The 25677-nt window shown below is 44.2% G+C and overlaps 1 protein-coding gene across 2 annotated transcripts in view; it reads left to right on the top strand.

Annotated features, from left to right (window-relative positions):
• Ltbp1 (latent transforming growth factor beta binding protein 1) overlaps positions 1 to 21311 on the top strand; it is a 392973-nt gene extending 371662 nt beyond the window's left edge. For both annotated transcript variants that reach the window (XM_059248705.1, XM_059248704.1), the window contains exons 32-34: positions 15325 to 15447; positions 19572 to 19721; positions 20537 to 21311. In XM_059248705.1, coding sequence (XP_059104688.1) covers positions 15325 to 15447; positions 19572 to 19721; positions 20537 to 20718 — 455 coding nt within the window. In that variant the 3' untranslated portion in view covers positions 20719 to 21311. The remainder of the gene's footprint in view (positions 1 to 15324; positions 15448 to 19571; positions 19722 to 20536) is intronic.
• Positions 21312 to 25677: the final 4366 nt, after the last annotated feature.

Here is a 25677-nt window from a genome sequence, read left to right as displayed (position 1 = left end):
CCAAATGAATGCTGCATCTGCCTATCTCCCCATGCACGCTGGCAGCCAAGGTGGGTCATATCTATTCAATTGGCTAATGAGTTAAAGCCAACAATTCTTGGCCAAAGTAAAGTATAAACTTAATTTTTGGAAAGCATATCTATGAATTATCATACATATATATTGTATTGTTATCAAATAGAGATAAAAGTCTTTCTGTGAGCAGTGAAAGCCAATTAGACACGTTTGAACACTAGATTCTATGGGACCCAGGAGTCACAGTGTTTGCGATTATAGTATTGAAAGCATTTCACTCCCAATGAATAAATCATTCAGAGAGCCATGTTGTAAGTTAACTGAACATAAGGTCTTGATAGAGTCCTCACTTGAAACTTGGCATTTTGGGAGCTTGCCTAATGGGATGACTGCAGTGTTGGGAGAGTGCCCCCTGTTGGTCGTCTAGTGTACTACAACATGCATGCACCTCTGAAGCATCCTTGAGAGCTCAGGTATTGGTCAGAGTGATGTTTTCTTTTGTTTTTACTTATGTCCCAATGGGAACTCTAGTGGCACGAAAGGAATAAATTTCAATTATATTTCAATACTGATCAACATATAGGAGTGTTTCTGTATTGCCACGAAACAATGAAGATGAAATGCATATCTATACCCAAGTCACTAAGTCTAGTCTTATAGATGTGCCTGAGTGTCAGCAAACGAAACGTAACTGTTCTGTCATAGGAGAAATGGAATCAGCTGTGCCTGGAGTTGATGGATGAGTTGTGGTACATCTACACAGGGGAAAACACTATGCAGGCATTTTCTAAATGAAGCATAGCTACAAATCCTGATAGAGAATACAGTCCAAGCCATATTTTAAACTTTGATTACATTACTCTGTGTGTGTGTGTGTGTGTGTGTGTGTGTGTGTGTGTGTGTGTGTGCATTCATGTGCCACTGTGTGTGTAGAGGTCAGAGGACAGCTAGCAGGGGTCAGCCTTCTCCTTTCTCTCCTTTTCCTATCCTGGGTTATCAGGCTTGCCAGAAAACATCTTCATCCACTGAGCCATTTTGCCAGCTGTAAGCCATATTCTATTTAAAAAAAAAAAGGCATAGAACGACATGAGTAAACTGTCCATTGCATAATAAATTAAAAGGAAGGACATATTTAAAAAAGGAAGAACATTTATAGCTATGTTGATGGCTGCTTGTAAATCTATCAACTTTTTACTACTTAAATTTGCTTTTACTATATATACTGTAATACATGTATAGTTGCACACACACACACATATATGGTCATCTTATTTTAAATACATATATATGGTCATCTTATTTTAAATACATATATATGGTCATCTTATTTTAAATGCATATATATACATATATATGGTCATCTTATTTTAAATACATAGAAATATCTATCTGAGACTTGAACTCAGACAACAGGGTCTAGGCATAGTTACGTTACCTCTGTTTCCCTGTGTAAATGTTAAATGAATGACTGATAAATAGCACAAAGCCATGCAATGACTATGTGTGAGAATCCATGTCAGTATTACCCAATGCCTCCTGTTTAGGTAGACACTACCTAAATAAAAGGTTTTTATAAGTTATGTAAGTTATTCATGCGCCTCTTAATGCTAACAAGATTGATTATTATTGCATGTAAGTTATGTACTTCTGGTGGCTGACAAGAAGAGAGATCAATTTTCTGGGATGAAATCTAAATTGTGTATCATTTTCCTATTTTCACTTTTAAATTAAATTTAAACCCTACATTTAAATTAAAATTATACATTTCTTCCTTTATTTTGTTACTTGTTAAACACATACTCTATGCCGAAAGGTGTGTGACAAATTCACAGTGTGTGTTTGGAATGTAAGATGCAATTGTGAACTAGGGAGTTTTATTCCCAGATATTCCCCTGAATATACACCTGGAGTGACAAAATGTTGTAAATGTCCTAATTGTTAATCTAGCACAATGTTTTTATATAGTTTTTCCCAAGTAAAATAATTTATAATCTGCCTTAGAATTGATTGAGTCAGTGATTTCCACAACCATGCATCTCCCACATTCCCAAAGACCTCAGTGTAAGACTTTGCATACCAGCCTTGAGGTGTGAAGGAAGACAGACGTTTGACTCCCAGGCGACACTTGAAAAAATATTGTGACTAGGCTATGGTTGCAAAAAGCCTTTCAACATTCATAGGGTAAAGACTTTTCCAAGAAATATGTTTCCAGAGAATGTTAATAATAACTTTGGAACATCCCACATGGGCAGCACAGCCGAGCATGAGCGCCTTCACTTAGGCGACCCAGAATCCTGCCCTGGTTTGGTGATTGGTTCTACTCATTGAACTAAAAAAGTTCCTTCAAATCTCCTTTATGTAGAATTGAGATCTCTCTGTGAGTTTACAATGATTAATCCTGTCTTAGTGTGGAAACATTTATCCTTTTGATCACAGATTCTGAATGCTATGATTCAAGAAAAAGTAACTACGAATGGAATAGAATGAAAATGGACAAAACTAGAAAGATAGAGCCAGGCAGTGGTGGCAGCGCATGCCTTTAATCCCAGCACTCTGGAGGCAGAGGCATGCGGATCTCTGTGAGTTCGAGGCCAGCCTGGTCTACAGAGCGAGTTCCAGGACAGGCTCCAAAACTACACAGAGAAACCCTGTCTCAGACAAACAAACAAACAAAACTAGTAATATAGCACAAGTCTTTTAAACTGAGTGGCCAACATTCATGTAGACAAAATATAAGTTGGAAGTATTCCAAGAAGGCAAGTGGTCCAATTCTTTGGGGTTGAATTTTTGGTGCCCATGAATTTTATATGCTATGTGGAATAGACTGCCTGCTGTTTATACTGTTCCTCACCGAAAAGATTACTGTATTTATTTAGAAAACTTCCTCTCACCCCTCCCAAAAAGAATAGTTTTCTTTCTACAAAGGAATGGTTGTGAAACAACATTCAGTAGTGAATGGTGTCCACACATCTGTTTTGCGCTATTATTGGTGTCCTCCTGTGTGGAATGGCAGTATCAACACCTGCCTCAAGGGGGCGCTCAGGCATTAGATGTGATACTGCATGGGTCGTGGGGCAGTTCCACTAGTGTCAAGTGATTATTATTAAATCCCGTTCCAGAAAATAAGTCGAGCTCATGCCGATTCTACACGGTTACCTCGTGGTGCAGGGCTGAGCGTCTCTTTGAAGGTGGGTGAGCCTCAAAAATGGTGCCAGATTCAAGGCTGTTGAGGAGGAACAGTTCAGGGCGCCAGAGTTCAGGAACTAGCTTGGCCTCAATAGTACTACAGAGCGGTAAAGAAGCTTTTCATCTTTTCCACAGGCTCCAAAACTACCAAAGTAACAACGTATGAGGTGTGCGAGAGGCTTTGTGCCTGACGGGGACCATCTAATGTCGCTTTTTGAATGAACATTTGATATACTCAGTCTACAAATTTTAAAACCTAGACTGTAGACGATTAACTTGACTGTATCACAGGATGTCATCCAAACCCAGCTTCCTAGAAAATGCGTTCATTTATGCTTTCTTCTCATTCCTGTCTCAAAGAAGACATTACATCTCCTGCTTTATAAAAGTTCTGATGATGGCTTAAACTCTTCCATCTTCCTTCATAAGTTTTGTCCACTGGACTTTCTCTCAAAGACTTTAGCTGAAAGGGCAGCCCACAACTCTTTAATAATCTTAACATTTGCTGGGTGATGGTGGTGCACGCCTTTAACTCAGCACTCAGGAGGCAGAGACAGGCAGATACCCTGTGAGTTCAAGGCCAGCCTGATCACAAAGAGAGTTCCAGGATAGCCAAGGCTACACAAAGAAACCCTGTCTTGAAAAACCAATCAATCAATCAATAATAAATAAACAAACAAATATAATCTTCACACTTAAGCAGGCTTCTTAATATCAGAAGTCAAGCTTAAATACAGAGGCTGAGAATGTAGCTCAGTTGATGGGAATGCTTGTTTACCCAGGGTTCAACCCCTAAAACTGCATCAACCCAGCATGTTGATGCACCCCTGTGATCTGAAAACTAGGGATGTAAAAGCAAAAGGACCAGGAGTTCAAGGTCATCCTCATCCTACATGAAAAGTTCAAGGCAGCCTGGTCTAGAGACCCTCCCTCAAGAACAAACAGGTGATTGGAATTTCTTGATATATTTAAATACCGTTTGCCCACTTATTCAGATTCTTTTAATTCTCACTCAACCTAAGGCCCTAATTCTAAAAGCAAGTACATTGCAAACTGAAATCACAAAGCCCGACTGTGAGACCCTCTGTTATGACATGATTCCTTTAAACACAGTAGACACCCAGAGTAACCAGGGGCAGGAAGGAGCACTTCATTCTAAATAAAGCATTATTACACTGGCCTTAGTATATCTGTAGTCTGCAGAATTGCCATTTTAGGCAACCCGAGGTCACTTGGCGGGGGATTCAAGACTGATTCAGGCAGTCATTGGAGATTCATGAGGCCAGACATGAGGCAAGCATGCTCTCCCCAGCCACATGGGGCTTTACTGTCTCCGTGTAAATAGGACCATGTGGCCGTCGTGTGTACTGACTTTTATAATCAGTGTCTTCCACCGAGACAGTCCCTAAGGTGATAATAGGAGAGAACAAATCAGACTCTATCCAACTGCTCATGGTCCCCTCGGGAACCATGTCTCCTCTTGAGCCTTCCCACCATGCCGAAGCTTCCCAGGTGGCAGTGCTTTCATGGTCCACCAGGGCCCCTGTCTCTGAACTAGGAGAGCGACATTGGACCTGGGAAAGGGACTAGATGAACAGGAGCAAATGACAGTCGGGCCAGGTACGAAAAGAGAGATGGTAAGTGAGAGTGAGATGCCGGAAGCAGCCGGAAATGTGGGGTTTTAAAACTGGGCTCCGGTGGTGGCATTAATGGAAAAGCAGTAGACCGGGAATCCCCATCCGGGTTATGATCATTTAAAACATGTCAGTAGAGAAATAAACATGGTTTGCCTAAGAGTAAGGATCGTCTAAAAAAAGAATAGATCCTGATAGAGCAAGGGCAGGCCAAATTGCTGAAACCAGAGCAGTGAAAGTGTGGACCAGTAAGCTCTGTTCTGAGTCTGTTTTCCTGGAGTATAGAGGACCAGGTGGTACCCAAGAAGCCAGCTAGAAAGGTCCCTCCATGCTGCTAGGTTCAGAGTACAGCGTGAATGCCAGATAAGAACTGGTGGAAGCCGCTGGCCCAGTGTCCTCAACCACAATCACAGATCACTGTGCGGGATTTTGATCAGCAGAAGGTCACAGGTGTCGGTGACGTGAGCACTTGTGAAACTAATATTTGGATGGCTTGGGTGGGTGGGTGGAGTGGCCATTTAATCCCTGCTTCTTTTCCCAGTGCCAGCAAAGCACTGGCTACACTCAGTCATGCTGAGCCTTCAAGGGAGGGAGCCCCACTGACGTCATATCCGGGTCTAAGGTAGCAAGCCAAAGTAGAGAAAGGAAGGCATGGAAATTAATTAAACAAGCCAATCCCAGAGTCCCAAGCGCCGTTGTTTCTAGATACCAGCAACCCGGCCGATCTCGAAAGTAACCATTTTGGCTGCCTCAGCTTTCCATGTTGAAACCGGAGATGATAGGTCCAGTTTTCTAGAAGTTTCCATTTGGTGCCAACTTGGACTGAAAGGTTTGCTCTGAGCAGATTTGACTTTCGAATATTGTACATACAAGTTGCTGTTTGTTTGTCTGTTTGTTTCTGCTTCATTATGGAGCCACTTGAGGTTTGCTCCAAGAATGACTAGGAAAATCCCACAGCCCTGAAGTGGGCTTGGAGGTTTTCAGCTGAGATGGGGTTGCATTTATTTTTACCTCTTCTTAACGACCTTGTTATACAACTCCTATGGTCAGAGCAGAGCCCCTGGCTACTGGCTTTGAAATGGTAACCTCTGACCAGTGCAGACAAACTTTGGTAGGTGACAGGTAGGAGATGGTTGATCCATTTTCCCTTCCTGCAACAGACAGATGTGTCCCTTATACCTGGGGAAAGGCAGCTAGCAAGAGCTTAAAGAGCAATCAGAGATGCATGGGTAGGGGTAGAGGAGGGACTCAGGGATAGAACCCTAGCATGCCCGAGGTCCTGATTTGATTCCCGGAACCATGGTTTTTAAAAAAAATAAGCTTCATGTCTGGATGAATTTGGTCGATCCTAGGGAAGTAACGGTTCACCATCGGCAGCCAATCTTTAATGTAACGAACAACTTTCAAGAGGGAAATGTAGCTTGGTAAGGAGGATTCCTGACATGTTGGCTGCTTTTTAATGTTTGTCCCTGAGCCTCGAGTCTTCGGGACCAGCAGAGCTGTTGTGAACAGTTGTGTTGGTTGCATTTCCGCTGATTTCTACAAGATGCTACTCACTTGGTAACCCACGAGTCCCCAGCAAGGATGCACAACGATGTCGGTGCCAGAATGTACCCCAGAGAGGATTATAACTGATTGGGAACAGCCCTGGGGGAAGAGGAGAGTCTCTTTAAAGTGAGGTGAGATAGCAACATACAAAGAAGTTATAAGACACAATCAGAGATCTTAAAATAATTTCAGGTTTTTTGCTAAGTAATGACGTCTTATTTCCTGTAGTTGAATGGAGTACGTCTTCACCAATAACCATTTAGTGTTAAGTAATAGTACATAAGTTAGTCAGAACTTGTTCTTCAAATGATGGCAGTGGGTTCTGAGGGCTATCTTATTGTTTTGTTTGTTTAGAATCCTGAGTTCTGACTCTTAAGAGAGTTTTAAACAAATAGGTCAGTTTTCTCGAGTGTAAACTTTAAAAATAATAAGCATTGTTAAAAATACTTTAAAATATCATTTAAACTATAATTAAAGGAAATGTGTATATTTATTATTAAAATGATCATACTTAGTAGTTATAACTTTGAGAGTTTAACCTGACCTGGGCTTTGGAATACCTTTCAATGTCTCTCAACCTCAGTTTCCTTCTGGGACAGGTTTGCGAGGCAGAACAGTGACGTCTAGTGGTTATTATCTTGAATTGCAGCCACAAGTTTTAGTGGCCCTTTTCTTCCCGGGGTAGCAGTAAGCATCCTATTTAGAATCAACACAAACTCAATGGTATTTTTTTTTAAAGAGTTTTTTGTCTTATGATGCTTTTTCGGGATTATTGGTTATTTGTTTGTTTGTTTGTACCTTACATGTCCTTTGCGTTTGTTCTACAGTTTCTGGCTTTGTGTTTTTATGGGGTATCTGTGTGTGTGAACATGTGTTTCCTGCATCTGTATGTGTTTCTTCTGCTTTTTCTTTGTGTCTTTTTTTCTGTTTGTCTGTTTTGTCCGATTCCAGTTTCTCTGTTTTTATTTTATCTCATTTTACTATTTTTTTTCAAATGCCTGTTTGTTTTCTAATGAGAAAGGGGGAGGTATGATTTGATGGGAGGGGACATGGGGAGGATCTGAGAGGTGTTGGGGGAGGAGAAGCATAATCAGAATATATTTATGAAAACAATATCAATTTTCAATTTAAAAAAACAGAATCACACATAGAAGCTTGGATGGACCCTGGAGATGTCTTGTCTCCTTACTTACTAGTTATAAACAGAAAGGTTTGATGAACTCCAGACTCTCTCTCTCTCTCTCTCTCTCTCACACACACACACACACACACACACACACACACACACACACACACACATACTACTACCAATAATAGAACCCAGGACCTTGTGCATGCTGGTCAAGCTTTCAAGCATCAAGTTACATCCCCCATTAGTTTGCATTTATTTTTTAAGGGAGGTAAAAATTCACACAAAACAAAAGCAGGTGTCCTGAGGTGGGCATGCCAGTGGCATGCGGGACATTCACAAGGCATACAACCTACAACCTCCCTTTTATCCTAAAGTATACATTCAGTTCCTCTTTCTAGGTAATTCTTACTTGCTTTATCAGGAAAAGCGAAGCAAATGGACTCCTTGTGGATTATTTGTTTCTCGTAATTTGTTGGCTTTTTAGATGGTCACTTCCAAGAGCAGGAAAGGGACAATGACATGGCTTACCCATCCTCACAGAGAAAGAAACAAAAGTAGATCCCTGTTTACAAAAGGATTGCGTTGAAATCGCTCCTCTGTGCCCCTTTTGCATTGTTAAGCCTTACCTCTCGTCTCATCTCAGAGCAGAGGTAACCCCACTCCTTGTCTCTTTTGAGACTGCCCGAAAGTAAACCTTAGTGGTGTCTTCCCAAAGCCCTGGTAACTAAGAAGTGGGAGAAGCCTTGCATTGAGTTCTTAACAAGCGATTCATGTTAGCAGTCCCTGTTCTCAAGGCTTCCCTTTGTGGCTCAGCTTAATGCTATTACAAGAATATAAATGTTTGAATCCCGGTTTTAGAATGCAAAGGGGACCTCCGTTTTCGGAAAAAAAAAAAATTATTTATTTCGTAGTAGTATTGCGTGTGTAGCCGACAGTCTCTTCTGTCAGTCAGTCTGGCTAGCCAGCAGCCATCTGATGGAAAACACTGGGAGTGACAGCGTTGGAAGGCTGACCTTGGGTGAAGGCTGGGGGTGGGCAGGCTTGATTGCTCTAGGGCCGTGAGCTTCCTCAAAGTGTTATGGTTTACAGGAGTCCCATGGAATATAAACCCTGCCAAGACTTTAGACCTCATTACTTCCCTGTCCTCGACAAGTACAATTTAATTGAACATTAAGCAATTTGATCTCTTTCACCTAATAAATCGAGCAAATTCAATAAACATAAATCCTGCTAATGATAGAGCTGACCCTGGCGGAGCTGAGCTCATCGGCCGCTCACGGTTATGGCTCTCCCTGGAATTTGAACCACAGATGCTTAGAGCTGCGCGCGAAGCCCTTACCTGATGCTCACGGTCTGGAGAGTGCCCTCAACAGTTTTCCTAGGGTGTCAGAACAGAGCAGCTGCGACCAGAACACGGCTTGGCAGAGAGAGGACACACCAAGCCCTCTGCTGGCCTTAGACACGTTGTGTTATAAACTGTAATGTTCTGGGGAAGAACAAAGAAGGACTAATTACAATTATTCCTTAGGTGGTTCTGAGATCTAATGAAACTATATGATGCCGAAGTATGCTGTGTGTGGCTCACCAGAGCTCCAGGGCACATGCCTGCTGATTTCCTTTTTCCACATGTTCTCTACAGTAGACAGGGTGTGTGTGTGCTCCGGTGTTAACTGAATGCCTCCTTGTTTGTCGGGTTGTTTAGTTGGTTTGGTTTTGATTCTGGTGTTGAGCCCAGGGTGGCCTTGAACTCCTGATCCTCTTACCTTGGCCTCTAGAGTACGGGGATTACAGACATGTGCCCTCACACCCAAGTCATGGGCTGTTTTTCTGTCTGCGGTACTCCTACCCCGCCCCTCTGGGTTAGTTTGTCTCCTCCTCGTTTGCTGCTCACAGAATGAAATGTAAGGTTTCCCATTATTTCTTTCCCTTTTCCCCTGCTAAACTCCACCCTGTTCATCCGATGCTCAGCAAGTTCGTGCTGTCCTCAGGAAGAAACGAATCAGTTCGATGGAGCTGAAACAGAGCGGCACAAATCTAGTTCCATAGGTGGAGGAACTGAAATTCCAGGAAACGGGTCCAGACCAGGAACTAGGAAGAAATAAGGACGAGAACCCAGGTGTCTTGAGCCTGTGGATTCTAGTTCTTTTATTCAGTGTGTGTGTGTGTGTGTGTGTGTGTGTGTGTGTGTGTGTGTGTGTGTATGTGTGTGTGTGTTGTATCTGTGTGTGGATATGGTTGTTATGGAGTGTGTGTGTGTGTGTGTGTGTGTGTGTGTGTGTGTGTGTGTGTCTGCTGTATCTATGTGTGGGTATGGTTGTTAGGGAGTGTGTGTGTGTATGTCTATGTGTATCTGCTGTATCTGTGTGTGGGTATGGTTGTTATGGAGTGTGTGTGTGTGTGTGTGTGTGTGTGTGTGTGTCTGTCTGTCTGTCTGTCTAATTTCCTATCACAGTTCTGCACTTTTTAACTTCCTGGAAGCAGGCTGGCTACCTGCTCCACTCCGGACAAGCGTTTATTCACTGAAAAAGACAGACAGACAGTGCCATGCAGTTATTGACCCTACCTCCTAAGGCCTTCCTGTCGCCTTTCTTCTTCAGCACAGGACCGAAGGGTCTAAAATGGTCACTGTACAAAGAAAATTTATAGCCTTTGCCCATTTCAGTTAAGGAAAAATTTCCGCTCCGATACGGGCTTAGCAGTCACTGTGGGAAATGCCCATTTCCCTCCGCTCGCTCCTGAACACCACCGTCGATTAATAATGCCTGTTTAAACCTGTAGAAGAAACACCTGGTAGAGAAATCTGAATGAAATACGACCCCTATACTTACTACAGAAGACCTGGGCCTTGCTCTTCCCACATAGACACAGTTTAAATTTCATAGCTCTAAATGCTCAGCCCTGGTGTGTGAAAACCCAAATCCAGCCTCTGCTTCATTTCTGAAAGCTGAATTTAGTCTGCCTCAGACAACGGAAACTTCACCTCCTGGTTTCTGGAATGCCAGAGTGGCACCGTGACATGTGACTGTCCAGACCAGCCCCACAGATGTGTCTGTCATCAAGAACAGAGATTTCCTGCCAGGATGTAGTAATGTGCTTCCCATCGCTTCTGACAGTAGGGGTCCCAGACCCACTGGCTCCAGGGGAGTACTTTTTAAAAAAATAATAATAATTTTTTCATTTAAAGTAGAAATCAAAACAGTACCATCTGCCATGGGAATCTGTCATGCCAGGGAAAATAGTGTGACCAATGGCCTGGATCTGTTTAGACCACTTAGTGGTGGTGTCCCGTGTCACCCATGTGTCCCTTTCCTAGCTTTGATCTAGAGCTGAGCATTTGTGCTCAGGGAGGCGGGGAATGCCAGGAGGGGAGAGCCGTTGAGGTGTTAATATTTCCATTTGCTGTTCATTTCGCAGTTCTGTTCGGCTAAATCCCCAGATGGAAACACTCAGTGGGGCGGGGTGGGGGGTGGGGGCCTCAGAAAGGAGGGGTCTCGGGCTCTGCCAAGGGAACCAGCCGTGGCTCTGCACCTAGCACCTGACGACTGGCTAAATCATTGTTGCTGTGCCCAAGAAGAGGAAGTTTCGGAAAGCAAAGGGACTTTAAGGACGAAGTATGTTGTGCTTGTGCTCATGGTGAGCTGGAGGAAGAGGCAGCCAAGGTTCTCCTGGCTTCTCCTGGGAAGCTGTGGAAACAGTTCAGGGGTCTGTTATTGGTCTCTGGACTGCAGCCAGCCCCGATTCACCCATGTCCCCTAAGCTAGCTAGACTCTGGCAGTGACTCAGACCTAGGGCTAACCACACCTCCAAGCTAGAGTGAGGTTTTTTTTCTCTCGGGGCTTGGGATGCTCATAGGCCACAACGTTCTAGAAATTTGTCTATACTCAGATCCAAAAAAAAAATGGCATCTTACCTACGCCTCATTGGAATGTTCCGAGTTATCCCTCTCGAGCCTGGTCTACATTGCATTGCAGCCACGGCGACGTGGTGAGATCTGTGACTCAAATATAAAGTTCTGTTGTTCACAGTCTATCACAGGTAAGCAAATTTGCCAAGGCAATCGCCAGTTTTGTGCCTTGTTGGAGAGTGTTCATGAACATTTTTTTCTCTGCCGAGTTTCTTCCACCTGTATAAAAATCTCCAGATAATCTCAAGAGGGAATCAACAAATGCCTAGAGTTGGCTCATCCATCATCCTTAATTTACTGCAGCCCCCTTTGCCCACAGATCACCCTCCGTTCAGACATTCAGATTTATATGTCACTTGCAATACTCTCTTTGAATCGCCAGCTGTTTCCAGATCTTCGGTAAAGACTTCTGGGTTTCTCTTAAGAGAAAGAAAAAAACAAAAGAGTAACTTCCATATTCTTGGAGCATCAAACTGTATGAGCAAATCTACCATATCATCTCATTTTTTCATATGCCACTAACTTATGAAGATAAGAATTACCCCTATGGAGGGGCTGGAAAGATGGCTCAGAGGTTAAGAACACGGGGGCTGCTCTTGCACAGGACCCAGGTTCAATTCCCAGCACCCACACAGTGGCACACAGCCACTTTGTAACTCCTGGTCCAGGGGATCTGAGGCCCTCTTCTGATCTCCACAGGAGCTAGGCACACACATGGCAAACAGGCATGCATGCAGGCAAAACATTCATACAGTAAAAATAAATAGTTTTTTTTTAAAGAATTACGCTTACGTGACAGATGTAGAAACCGAGGCTTGCCCAAAATTGCCAAATAGGAAAATAAAAAACACGGTGAACACTCCAGCTCTGACTTCTGCTTCCAAAAACCACATTCTTCCCGTTTCTCCATGCTCACTTCACCCTTGACCCTGGCCGAGAATCATCGAGGTGCATGATGGGAGGATGGAAGAGACAGCGTACAGGGAATAGGGACAGACCTGTCCTCGTTCCCAGAAAGATAACTGTCCTTGTGTTGAGCGAGGTGCACATCTTCAGCTACGAGACAGAGCATGCGACATAGAAATGGTGGTTGGATATCCGATCAAAACTGTCTTGAAGCTTGGCATGCGATCTGTTAGAGCGAGGCTGCAAAGGACCATGTATTCTAGACTCCTGAGTGGTGATGCATGGCAGAAAAGGAAGAGACTGATTCGGCGGGTCTCGAACCTACCAATCTCTATCTCCCTCCGCTGCCTTCTCTCCAGCCTGGGTCAAGTCTGGAAGCTTCTTTAGGAAACGCTTAGCCGTGTGTGGCCACAGTTTAATTTCTTTTGTCTGTACCTTTGATGAGATCCTTAACAATAATCCAAAATGCTTCTTCCCATAACGTAATTTGTGGCTATCTACCTGGCTGTCGTTCAAGCGTGGGCCTCGCAGGCAGCTGCTTGTAGACACTCCCATCTGAGGTCCCCCCTTTGACCCTGGTAGAGGTGGATGCTTGCAGCGGTTAGTCACCTCAGTGCTTTAGTGGAAGAGAGCCCAGGACTGAAGCCAAACAGCCCTGGCCGGGCCTTTCTGTGTCCCTGGACATCCTTGGACCTCAAGTCTCAGAAAGGCTCCCTAACAGCTGACAGATGTCTCTGGGGAGAGCTTTCAGCCATCTCTGGATTTTGTCTTCCAGGCTGATGTATGAATTGATTCACTTTTAATGTCCACTCTTGATCACACTGTGGCTTGGCTATGAAATATTGAAAGATGTCCCCCCCTTCGAGATGTATAGCAAATATATATATATATTTAAATCTAGAGAGATGACCTCAGCTCTTAAAACTTGTAAACATTTGAATAATTCTCTTCTCCAAGGAAAGGCCTTGGTGCATTTTCAGACATTAAGTAGAGCTGACAGCAGTTTGAGCTCTGTTTGAAGTTGGGATTTTTGGGTTTTGTTTTGTTGTTATTGTTGTTATCGTTGTTGGGTTTTTGTTTTGTTTTGTTTTGTTTTTTGTTTTTTTGAGTCAAGAGTCTTGTTCCAGGCTCTGTTATTTCCTTAAAGAAATTAACATTTCGTCTTACGGTATGCCTTCATGCAAAGTGTTGGGAACATCTGGGGTCTGGATATTGTTTCTAGAATATTTGTGCATGAGGAGAGGGGCTGGGGCAGTGGGACTCCTACCCTGTCCCATGGTGCAGTGGGGTCTGAGGCTTTACTGTTCTCTGGTGCTAGTCTCAGAATGTGTGAGCTTTGACTCTTCACCCTCCGTGTGGGGATGAAAGCAAGCCTTTACAGGTCACACTAGCTGTTTCCTTAGAGTTATTTATTTAAAGAGAGAGGGAGGGAAAAGAACGAGTGTATGTGAGCTATGGTGTGCATTCACATTTCAGGAGTCTGTTCTCTCTTTCCTCCGTGTAGGTACCAGAATTTAACTTAGGTCCTCAGGCTTGATGGCACATGCCTATTGCTGAGCCATCTTGCCAGACTCGGTGTTTTCCTTTAATTTTATATAGGAGGAAACAAACTGGAAACCTTCCAGTAAGTGTGGCCTTGGGTGACTGGTGAGATTGTCAGTCTAGTCCCGGAGCCTAGTATCTGGCTGCTGCTAATCATCCTGGCAGAGTAGTTGACCTCTAGGAAACTCAGACTTTTCACCAACTGCTAGTTATTCTATTTGGGAAATGCATTTTCTGTCATTCGTACATCCAGCACATGAAACATTTCTCTCCAGACTTTCCAATCAGCCGCTATGAAAGGTAGGCAAGAGCCTGACATCTTTCTGTGCATTTAAATCGCAGGAGCCCCCCTGTGGGTGGAGAACCAAGATTCCACGGCTTGGCTGGGGAGGGGAGGTTAGGAATCCAACCATTCTCGGCTGGTCCAGTTTGGAATGGGGATGTGGCTCCAGGAAGTAGCAGCTGGAGGTGAAGAGCAAATAAGGCCCAGTGTTCCAGAAGACTGCCCGTGAAGAAAGCTCTGTGGCCTGGTGACTGACTCCAGGTCCTGAACAGCTGGGCACCAACTGAGGCATAACCTCTCTGTGCCTTTATGGCTGCATCGGTAGAATTTGGATGCAACAGAATCTCTCAGAGTGGCAAATGCTTTGGTGAATTGGGTGTTAATTAAGTGCTTACAACACCACACGACAGAACAAGCAGTGTGCAATCCGCCACTTCTTAGTGCGACGCTCATCCTTGCTGTGATTTCCATCATGCTGTAGTCACGTTCACAGAGCCTGGCATTCCACAGTGATAGACAGTTACAGCAATCACTGGTCAGTTCAAGCTGAGACTCCGCAGACGCTGTTATATCATGTTAGGAATGTGGTATGAATCATGTTATGATCCACTTTTCCTGTTTCTTATGGACATGTGCCTTTCACTTACTACGTGGACTACTTTATTTCTTATATTTTTATGATAATACATATTAAGATTGGATAAGGCTTCTCCTCCAGAAGGCCTGATGCATTCTAAGATATCTCTCTCTCTCTCTCTCTCTCTCTTCCCTTCTGTTTTTTCTGTCTATCTGTCTCTCTTCCTCCCCGTTTTTCTCTGTCTGTTGCTCTTTCTCTCTCTCTCTGATTCTGTCTGTCTGTCTTTCTGTCTGTCTGTCTGTCTGTCTCTCTCTCCCATGTTTTCTAGGATGGGTTTTGCAAATCATCAGCTCTTTCAGGTCATTGTTTGGGAATCTTATTTATGTTCTATCCTAATAGTCAGTGTGTGCATGTGCCCAGCTCCCACAGATGAATCCTCAGGCACATTTCATCCAGATGCTTCTGGATGATGATGATGATGATGTGTGTGTGTGTGTGTGTGTGTGTGTGTGTGTGTGTGTGTGTGATGCCAGGCTCACTACTCTGAGATGTGGTGTGCATGTCTAATGTAATCCAACAGTGTCCTGTCCCTCTCAGATGACCACGCCCAGCTGTGCAACATCCCCATGACGGGACCGCGGCGGCCATATGGACGGGATGCGTTGGTGGACTTCAGTGAACAGTATGGCCCAGAGACCGACCCTTACTTCATTCAGGACCGTAAGCACAATCATTCAGTCATGTTAAGTTAAGCTATGGTTCAAGATTACTCAGTGTTTTCAAAGCATAATCCCTGGGAAATGGTTCCGAATGCAGATCTGTGGGTCTTGGTCTCAGCCTACCCATCAGAATCTCAGGGTGGGACTCAACAGGCTGGTTTTATAATCCCTGTGGTTTACATAGCCTGCTGCTTTGGCTCGGAATCACCAGATTCCAAGGTTAGTGTGGCTTGTGGGGGTGGGGTGGGGTAGGTGGGCTGTTGTATTTATTTTCTTTAATGTAATAAAAATGATCTTATTGTTATAATTGTTACAGCTCAATCACTTCTTATTAAGTCATGGTCTAGTTCCATTTCCCTACAAGGAAATGACAAATGTTCACCACACCAAGTTGATCTTTACAAGTATTTTAGAGTGGGTGGTCCAAAAAAACAAAAAAACAAAACAAAAAAACCTTCTTGGTCAGAAATGGATTTTTAGAGTCCACTTGTGAGGGGATTTATTAAGTAAGAAGTGACACGTGCCAGCTTTTTCTGGATTTGTGAGCAGAGCTGTCAGGGGGGAGGCAGGAATGAAAATAATGTCCCCTCTAGAAAGGAAATGGCCCACGGCCTACGGACAGAGGGTCCTGTGTGAGGAAACCACACGCAAACTGTGTCTCCATAGGAGAGACATCTGTACTTTCAAATAAGACAGAGCGAGGCTTGGAAACAGCAGTTCAGAATGACAGCTGATGGCTGGCTGGACAAGTGGATGCTAAGCTGCATCGTAATGGAGAAATGTGAATTCAAGGACCCATCCTCATCTCATGAGGGATGCGCGTCACTCAAGCAGCTGTACCACATTCTCACACGCTGGGTCCCTATGGACCATGGGCCTTGGGGCTAGGACTTTAGAGACACTTCAGAGGTGCAGCATACTATGAAGTCTTTCCTTGATGGGAAGCTGTCACCTGTCTCTAGAAGCCACCAATTGGGAATAGCCCCCAGAACTTTGTAGTTACATTTGGGATTATTTCCACAGAGTCAAAGGGTCTTTTCCTTCTTCCCTTGTGGTTTGGGAGGGCAGACACTCTTTTCCTCTCTCTGTTCTTACGTGAGCTCTTTGGTTGGATCTGAGAATCCCACAATACAGGCGCTGATGAGAAAGCATAACATTTAATTACATTTCATAATCCAAGAGCAAAGTTTAAAGAAATGGCCAGAGCATACTTTTAGGTATGCTCTTAGACTTTTAGACAGTAAATTTGTGAATGAATGACAACCTGGGAATATCTGATATCACTAAAGGATGGTGAGTTCTGTTCATCCCCCTGAGAGATTTATGGCGGGGGAGGGCACCTAGAAGTTAGTGGAAAGTAAGGCTTGCTTCCAAGAATTTGTTTACTCAGGTTTCTGCCGCCCCAGCTACCAGACTCCTTTACCAAGGCTGTTTGTTTTCCAGCTTAAGTATGTGAAGACCTTCCCTCCCTGGAGAATCATTACGGTTTGGTAGGAATAGGAAAGGCAAGCTGGGTAGCAGGTTCAGAAGTAAATAGTTCCTCAGGTGACTTCGGTTTGAGAGAATCAGTCTATACCAGTTGGGGCAATTCTGAGATGACCCAACCTTGACTCCGTCCGAGGATGCTTGCTGTGTTCTGATCACCTGGCGGAGTTCAGAATGCCATGTTTCTGCCATTCCAGTCAGGTTGATTATCACGTACCTATATGGCCCCTCTCCAAGGTCAAGAGCAGCATGGTTCTAGAAGTTTCCTGCTGCCCCTTCCCAAGTCTTCCCAAGGATAACTACTGTCTCAATCCTAACTCTTGTGTGTAGGAACCTGGTTTTATTACTAAAAAGACACGATCCTGAGCCACCTCATGAAATGGGCCTGAATACATCCATAACCCCAAGACTATGTACTTGTAATACACATCACAGTAAGGGCAATAGATCAGTAAACCTTCTCCTTAAAAAGAAAAGGGGAGAAATAGCAAGATCCAAAGAAAGCCCACAAATCCAGAAATAGCAGGTAAGTCTGTAAGCCACCCAGAAACCCACACACTTACGTACGTCACCTCTGCCCCATGACAGTTCACGTTCTAGGACTTTACATGCTGAACTATCCTGAACTTCTCTTCAATGCCAACATGACTCTAAAGCTCCTTTTCTTTCCTTTTTTTCTTTTTAAAGATTAATTTATTTACTATGCATTCAGTGTTCTACCTGCATGCATGCCTACAGGCCAGAACAGGGCACCAGATCTCATTACGGATGGTTGTGAGCCACCATGTGGGTGCTGGGAATTGAACTCAGGACGTCTGGAAGAGCAGCCAATGCTTTTAACCACTGAGCCATCTCTCCAGCCCCTAACGCTCCTTTTCAATTCACAAATGTCAACACACACACACACGTTGGTGTCACACCTAGGGAGTTGTCATGTGGGTTTTGACCTCCAGTTTTGATTCCACAGTGGCCTTTAAACAGCCTGTATATTAGAAACATCTCCCCAGCCTGGCCTGCTCTGTAGGTAGCAAGGGCTCCTGGCCCTGCCGCAGAAAGGACCATCCCGAGTAGCCAGTAAAGGAAGAGGAGCTAAGTGAGAATTCTCATCACCTTCATGGGTTGTGGTCTCCGTCACCTTCAATTTGAGCAGTATTTCCAAAACTGGATTTCATTAGTGTGTTAGCCATTCTCTGAAAGGCTAGCTATGGTAACGTTTTAGACTTTGCGGGCCACATGGTCTCTGTTGTAGCCACTCAGCTCTGCCATAGTGTCACATAAATGGCCACAGAGGGTGATCTTGGCTCCTGGATGTAGTTGTGTTCATTTACCTGAATAGGTACCAGGTCAGATTTGGATCAGGTCCTGCCTACCAGGTTTAGAATCCTGAAAGTGTGTTTTAGGAGGTCTCGACTTCCATTTGTTAATGGCACATTTTAACTCCTATAATAAAATGTAGTCTTACTAGTTGTGACACTGAAATGATTTTGCTGTCACTGAAATGATTTTACCATGATATACTGGATTTGAAGATTTCAATGAAGGTTCCATTTTTTAAGTCTGTATTTCTCAAATCAGCTTTATGTGTCTCCATTTCATTTCTTGATGGCCCATTTCCTCCCCTCTTTAAATTTTGGCAAGGGGCTCTCATGGATGCGTTACTTTTTTTAAAAGAGGTTTTTTGGTGGGCTCCTATGCAAATTAAGACCATCTGGCCCTGCGTAGCAACAATATTTTGCTGCCCCCTACAGTTCTGCTGGAGAATTACCTCAGAGGCCCTGTAATGCTGAAAGGTCTGGCTGTAATTTCTTTAAAGCCCCTTTGTGGAAGGAAGGGGACCCTTGATAGACATGTATTTATAGTTACCACTTCCTTCTCTAGGAGGACAGCTCAACACTTTCATGGCTGGTCACGTGGTTTTATGTTGTTAAAATTCTAGGCGTCTCAAATGGCTTCCGAGCTAGTGTCCAAACTATAAAAAGAGCCTAACAAAAGTTTCTTTGTTTCGTCCTTTATTAAAGCCTTTTGTTTTCCTAAACACAAGTATAATGTGTTTTCCCATTTATCAAGATGTCTTGAATCATTTCTATGCCCTCTATCCTGTGGGCCTTTGTAGACGGCTCACTGGAAAGCCGAAGTAAACAGATCCCACAGGACACAGCCAGCCTGACTCCCATTGTTTCTGTGACTCCCATTGCGCATCCTCAAACTTGGGAGCCTGCTTAGAAAATGCCTGCTGGACACTGCTCAGGAATTCCACTGATCCCACCCCGAAAGGCTTCCTGACCTCTGCCCTACTGAAAATTCACGTAAAACGTTTAAAAAAAAATCCCACATTTCTCAATTGGAAAGAAAAATTCAAACCCATGCTTGTTTTCTCAAAACTCAAACTCATCCTTGTTTTCCACATTACATGATTTTAGTATAAAGCATTAGAATTCAAAAAGTGGGCTGATCTGTGTAAAATTTTGAATTGTTTTATGCTTAACGCTGGTTGTAGGTATACTTGATAGTAAATTCTAAAGCTAACATTAAGGTATCTAAAACAAACATAATAAACCAGATCCTAAATAACAATAATGTCATTTTCTGTAGGAAATGAGGGTGAACACCTCTAACTGGACCCTGCCTCTTCCTTTGCAGGTTTTTTAAATAGCTTTGAGGAATTACAGGCGGAAGAATGTGGCATCCTTAATGGCTGTGAAAATGGCCGCTGTGTGAGGGTCCAGGAAGGTTACACCTGTGATTGCTTTGATGGGTATCATTTGGATATGGCCAAGATGACCTGTGTCGGTAAGAATGAGAGTGTCTGATGGAGGACTTTTTCCCTGGGATCCCCTGTGACCAGCTCTGGTCAGCTGAGTATGTTTCAGATAGATGAGTAGGGGTTGCAGTTTGGGAAGATGAAAAAAGTTATGGAAATATGCATTTAGTATAATTATGCTTGGTGTTACAGGGCTATACACAAAAATAGTTAAGACGGTCAATGGTATATTCTGTATTTTTTTTTTATCACAACCAAAACTCAGAGTTATCACCCCCATTTAAGAATCCTTACTGTTTTATTTTCCTCAGGGCCAGAGTCTGAGCCCCAGGGTCTTGTGCATGCTAGGCAAGAACTGTACCATGAAGCTCTGCCTCCAGCCCCACCCCCCAAAAATGCTAAATACAGAGGGAAGGCCAGAACGGCTCCAGTAATTATTTTGACTTTTAAATTTAAAATTTGACGGTTCAGTAAGTATAGTTTCCCTGAGTATGTGACTCCACTATAGAAGAGTAGAGAGCATCCAGTAAATGACAGCTTCCCCAAGCACTTAGTCTGGATAAAAATATTAAAATCACTGGTTCCATTGTCGCTTGTCTCTATAAAATGTCAAGCTGACAAAATGTTTGACATTCTGTTGAATAACAGGGCAATTCTAGACTCTCCATGGTAGTCTATTTTAAGATCGAAGGTTTGTCTTGCACATTGAAAGGGGTAACAATGAGGAAACTGTCTGGTTTATGTGGCCGTGAACTGCGCACAGCACCCAGGTGCGCATGGTACCTGCGTGTCTCCGGCTCCAGTCACGTTGGAGACCGTTGACCTGTGGTTTGGTTTATTGCAGATGTCAACGAATGCAGTGAGCTGAATAATCGGATGTCCCTCTGCAAGAACGCCAAGTGCATCAACACAGAGGGGTCCTACAAGTGTTTGTGTCTGCCAGGCTATGTGCCCTCCGACAAACCCAACTACTGCACGCCGCTGAACACTGCTTTGAACGTAGACAAAGACGGGGACTTGGAGTGAAGGAGACGCTGTGTAACCTATGCCCATATACTCTGCACTGTGTAAAGGAAAAGGGAGAGATGTATACTTGACACACTGCACCTAACCCAGAAAGGCCAAGACAGAAACAATGTGGAGTTGAATGTACTCCAAAGACAGTGAGCGAACGGAGCCAGAACCTGACGGGGTGTAACAGACCAAATGGACATTTCTCCAAAAAAATCCAGTATATATAGTCTGTTCATATGTAAAATTCAATGGAAAAGAGGCAGGATAGGGCTGTTATTTTAAACAGAGGTTGTATTATTATCTTGTTTTGATTTTTTTTTCTTTTTTACTATTGCTTAAATTTGGCTTTTAAATAGTGGTGGAGATGTTTTATATGATTTTCTTTTTGTTGTGCAGTTTCTCGGCTACCTTTTTTTTTCCTTCAGCGTTAATCTCAAGTTCAAACATCTTTGATAAAATATTGTTAAACTGTATTATAAGTATTATGACACAGGGTTGTGCTGTTCTTTGGTCCGGAGCCTTTTAAAAACAAATGTCTGTCCTGTGGATGTCTGTCCTGTGGAGCAGGCTGTGATTGGTAAGCTTTTATCCACATTTGGAGTGGTGGGGGGGAAACACCTTTATTTTCGTGTATTGCCATATCTCCCCTCAACTGGATCCCTTTGTTTGACTGAAATGGAAGAACTTCTTAACGTGTATTAGTATTGTGATGTGTAAAGTCAACCCAGAGAAATTTAAAATCCTGAACATCCCCCCAAATATTTACCATTGTATGTTATAAGAAAATAAAATCACCATTTTTGTAGGAAAAAAAAAAAACCTATATGTGACAGAACATGGTACATCCCTCCCCTCCCCCAGCCCCTATTTCTTAACTAATAGTTCTCTGTCACTTTATAAGTTAGGACTAGTTAGCTACTGTTACAGGCTGATCATTGCCCTGTTAAGTTCACAGGTTGAAAGGCTGAGTCCCAGTGCCTTAGGATGTGACTCTGTTGGGAGGTAGGATTCTCTAAGGAAGAAATGGACGTTGGTGGAGTAAACTGTAATCCAAGATCATGGGTGTCCTTAGGTGACAGGAAGTCAGGACTCATTCAGAAGAAAGATCACTTGAAGAAGACAAGAAGGTGACCCTCTACAAAGGAGTGAGGGCTCAGAGGAGAGGCAATCAACCCTGCCATAGATCTTAGACTCTAGCTCCAGAATTCTGAGAAAATAAACTTCCGTTGGAACCGCCAGCCTATGGCCGCTCTAGAAAACCAAAACAGGTCTGTGTGATGGGAATTATGGGCAAACAAGACCTTGCAAAGCAGAGTCTCTGCTCGCTCATGAGCCATCCTAGCAACTACAGCTGCTTTACAGTATAAGCTGAAGTTCAGATTCCATTTTTTTAAACCTATTTTAAAAACAGGCTATGCCTCCGCAGACCCCCTGGAACATTCCTGCAGGGAATACCTTCTTGAGAGGACTTTGCCTTCTAATATCTGCAGTAGACATTTTGATGACACCTCAAAGATGTTGGTTTCCTAACCTTTGGAATCTGTCATAATCAAGAAAAGTACTGTGTCAAAGAAGTCAAGACAAGTCACTTGACCCCAAAGAGAAAGATGAGCTTGGGTTGCCTGGGTGGGCCTCAGGTAATCCCTAGGGGTGTGTCCTTGGAACCTTAAAGGTGGAAAGACAGAAAGGAGTCATGGAGGTGTGACAAGGAAGAGGTCAGGTGCAACATGGAAGTGCCTCGACCCACCACTCACCGGCAGGGGACACATGAACCAAAGACATGGACGGCCAGTGGGAGCTAGGAAAGACAGGGTGAGGACTCTTCACAGACAGTCTAGAAATGAAGATGGCACTGTCTATACCTGGCGCCTTGATTTCAGTCCAATGAAATCCTGTGTGAACCTCTCACCTATTGACCTGTAAGATAACGGTATGCCGCTTGATGCGACTATGTTTGTAGCAATAGGAAACTAATACAGCACCAGAGCTGGGTAGAAGCTGAAAGCTTGAACCAACTCAAGGAGTTTCAGCTACTGTTCATGTAGGAGAGATGGACGGTTGGGTTCTGGCCCAAGAAAAGAGGCTGCAGGCTTGAGCGAGGGCTCACACAAGCATCAGGACCAAAGTTTGATCCCCAGGCAGGGTGGCATGCACTTGTAATCCCAGGGCTGAGGAGGAGACGACGATGGGCAGATCCCTGGGGCTTGCTGGCCAGCTAGGCCAGCCTACTGAGCAAGCTCCCGGTCAGTGAGAGATCCTGTCTTCAAAGCAGGGTGGGCAAAGCCAGGTGTGGTAGCGCATGCCTTTAATCCATCACTAATCCATTGTACTGTGCTCAGGGCTTACAGCCCACAGGGCAAGAAGGGAAAACAGGGTCTCTGAGCTGCTACCCCAACCACAGCAGAATGTGGAGGGAGGGAGCTCCAAGGATCACGCCATACTGGGGTGCACACAGCTAGAGAAAGCCAAGAGCAATTTTGCTCTGCTCCACATGCCTCCCAATTTCTGCTCATTTTCAGGCAAGCACTCCCTCCAGTGAAGTTACAGGTTGGAAAACCTTGCCTGCCACCTACCTCATGGCATACACTGCCAAAGGGAGCCACAAGAAGAATTTGCCTAGGCTTGATCATAACCCTATACCTGGGAAAGCACTTCATTGATGTTTCACAGATGAATACCATAGTTATTCCTGCCATCTCTTTGTGGTGCATGTCACCCAGCCCCCACATAGGTCCTGACAAGTTGATGGCAGCACACGGTCAAGAGAATCTCTATAGGCTTGGAAGAAATGGGATGAGAAAGTCTGAGCCCCGAAGCCACTAAGACTGTACTCCATAATGCTCGCCATCAGAAATGAAGTGAAACTGAGTCATGTCAAGTCAGGACATTATGGAAGGGCCCCATAAAGAGCTGGCCAGCCTTTAAAAAAAGATACTTAAGGGAGTCCTAATCTAAATTTATGAGCACGTAAATATCATGTCCAACAAGGAAATTAAACACACAAAAGAGAAACAAAAGAACTAAATATTATCAATGCCGTAAAACATCATACTACAAAGATGGAGGAGAGAAGACAAAAATAAGGACTGTTCAAAACAACTAATAGAAAAGCAAGAAAATGGCAGGCGTGAGCTCCTCCCTGTTAATATAACTTGTTAAATGAAGTACAGTTTCCAATTAGAAGATTAAATGGATATCAAAACAAGAAGCTCACCTCACTGATATGCACAGAGAAGAGGAGGAAGGGATGGAGAGAGAAATCACAAATGAACAGTGTAGCCATGCAGCTTGAAGATTTAAAAAAGTGAGAGTAGACGAACCCCAAAATTAACAGAAGAGATGGATGGCAAATATCAGTGCAAAAATAAACTAGGGTCTAAAGAAGGCACAAACACTCAAGGTGGGGGGAGTTCCAACAAAACAACGGTTGTCATTGAGATCGTTTCTCCACAGACCATTACTCACTCATGTGTCAAACTCCGTGAGAAAATGCAGGTGAGAGTGACTGAGTGTTGCTGGGTGTCGCGTCCACCTCGACCAGCAAGGACGACGCGACGCCAGGCTCTTCTCTAAGCAGTTATTCAGGAACCTTGAACAATCTTCTGACCCCGGGGAAAGTCTTTTTCTTCTTCTTTCTCTCTCTCTCACTCTCACTCACAGTCACACTCTCCCAGTCACTCTCACAATCACTCTCCTGGGAAAGTCAGCCCACGCCCTTTATAGCCACTGGGCAAATCAACCCCGTGGTGCCACGTGGACAATGCTGCTAGGGTCAGACACGTGCAAGCAAGCCAGATTAGGTCCAGGTGTGCAGAAGCAAGCCAGATCCTAGCCTTAGCCAAATAAGGAGCACCTGCCATTGGGAAGGAAGAAACCAGATGCTGCGCCATCTTTGAGGCACGGCCGTGCACGGCTCTCTACAGCTCCCCCTTTATTGTTTTAAGCAGCAGGCAAGAGCAGAGGTCTAATCTCTGCCAGAATACAACTTGGACATTGTACTGGTGTTAGTCCAGGTGTCATTCACCCAGAGAACACTTGACCCGTCCGATACCCTTTTTTGCAGAGGTGGGAATTAGGGCATCAACCCACATGCAATTAGACTTGCTCTTCTTGGGTTTTGCAATCTAGCTAGACCCAAGTGCAGTGCACTAGCCTCGCATCCTGCGCGATCAAGCTTTTAATGCGGCCAGCCAGGCCTGGGGAGACTGTCCAGCCTCTATGGCTGTAAAGGCTTGGATAATCATGGCTGCATTGCGTTGCTGAGAAACCCTTAAACGAACAATGCACCACAGGCACATCAGGGAGACAAGTACCAGTAGGCCTGCCAGGGCACCTAATCCCGCCCACTTCTTTAAAAAGGTGATAGAATTAATGTTATGGGCAAAGGGTATAGCCAGGCTTTTATAAGAGCCCAGAGTAGTCAGCTGCTCCCGCTGGCACGCTTGTCAGAATCAGGGCTATCAGGATCAGGCACATCAGCTTCCGGGGTGTCATCACGTCTCTCCATCTGAGGGGCCCGTCGCACCAATCGTTCAGGTACCCAGATAGGATCTAGCCGGTCCTGTGGGAAAACACAAACAGAACCTCCCGCCCATGTCAGCATGGGATCGGGGCCATGCCAGCTGCCCGTGAGAATATCTTTCCACTTCACCATGCCCTTCATAGGGCTGTATGGATTAAGACCTCTTATGGTGGTGGAGGATCTTCCTATCAATAAACCCACCGTGCCTGGCTTCAATCGCTGTTAGCTCAGGTTTTTCTGTGTTGCATTGATTTTCCACAGATCTCAGCTGCGGATGCCTTGTTGTACTGGTTCTGGCATCCACCATTCTTAGTTTCTCAGCAGCTTTTGGAGCTTTTGAAAACTGCTCAGACTGCCTGCTTTGCAGTCTACTAGGACACTAACTCTGTATCTCAGGTTCTTTCACCACATATATTAAGCTTAGATTCACAATCAACATTTACACCTTT

Source organism: Peromyscus eremicus, chromosome 22 (genome assembly GCF_949786415.1).
Source record: "Peromyscus eremicus chromosome 22, PerEre_H2_v1, whole genome shotgun sequence".
In the NCBI taxonomy this organism is placed as follows: domain Eukaryota; kingdom Metazoa; phylum Chordata; class Mammalia; order Rodentia; family Cricetidae; genus Peromyscus; species Peromyscus eremicus.
This window is presented reverse-complemented; position numbering and strand designations above follow the sequence as displayed.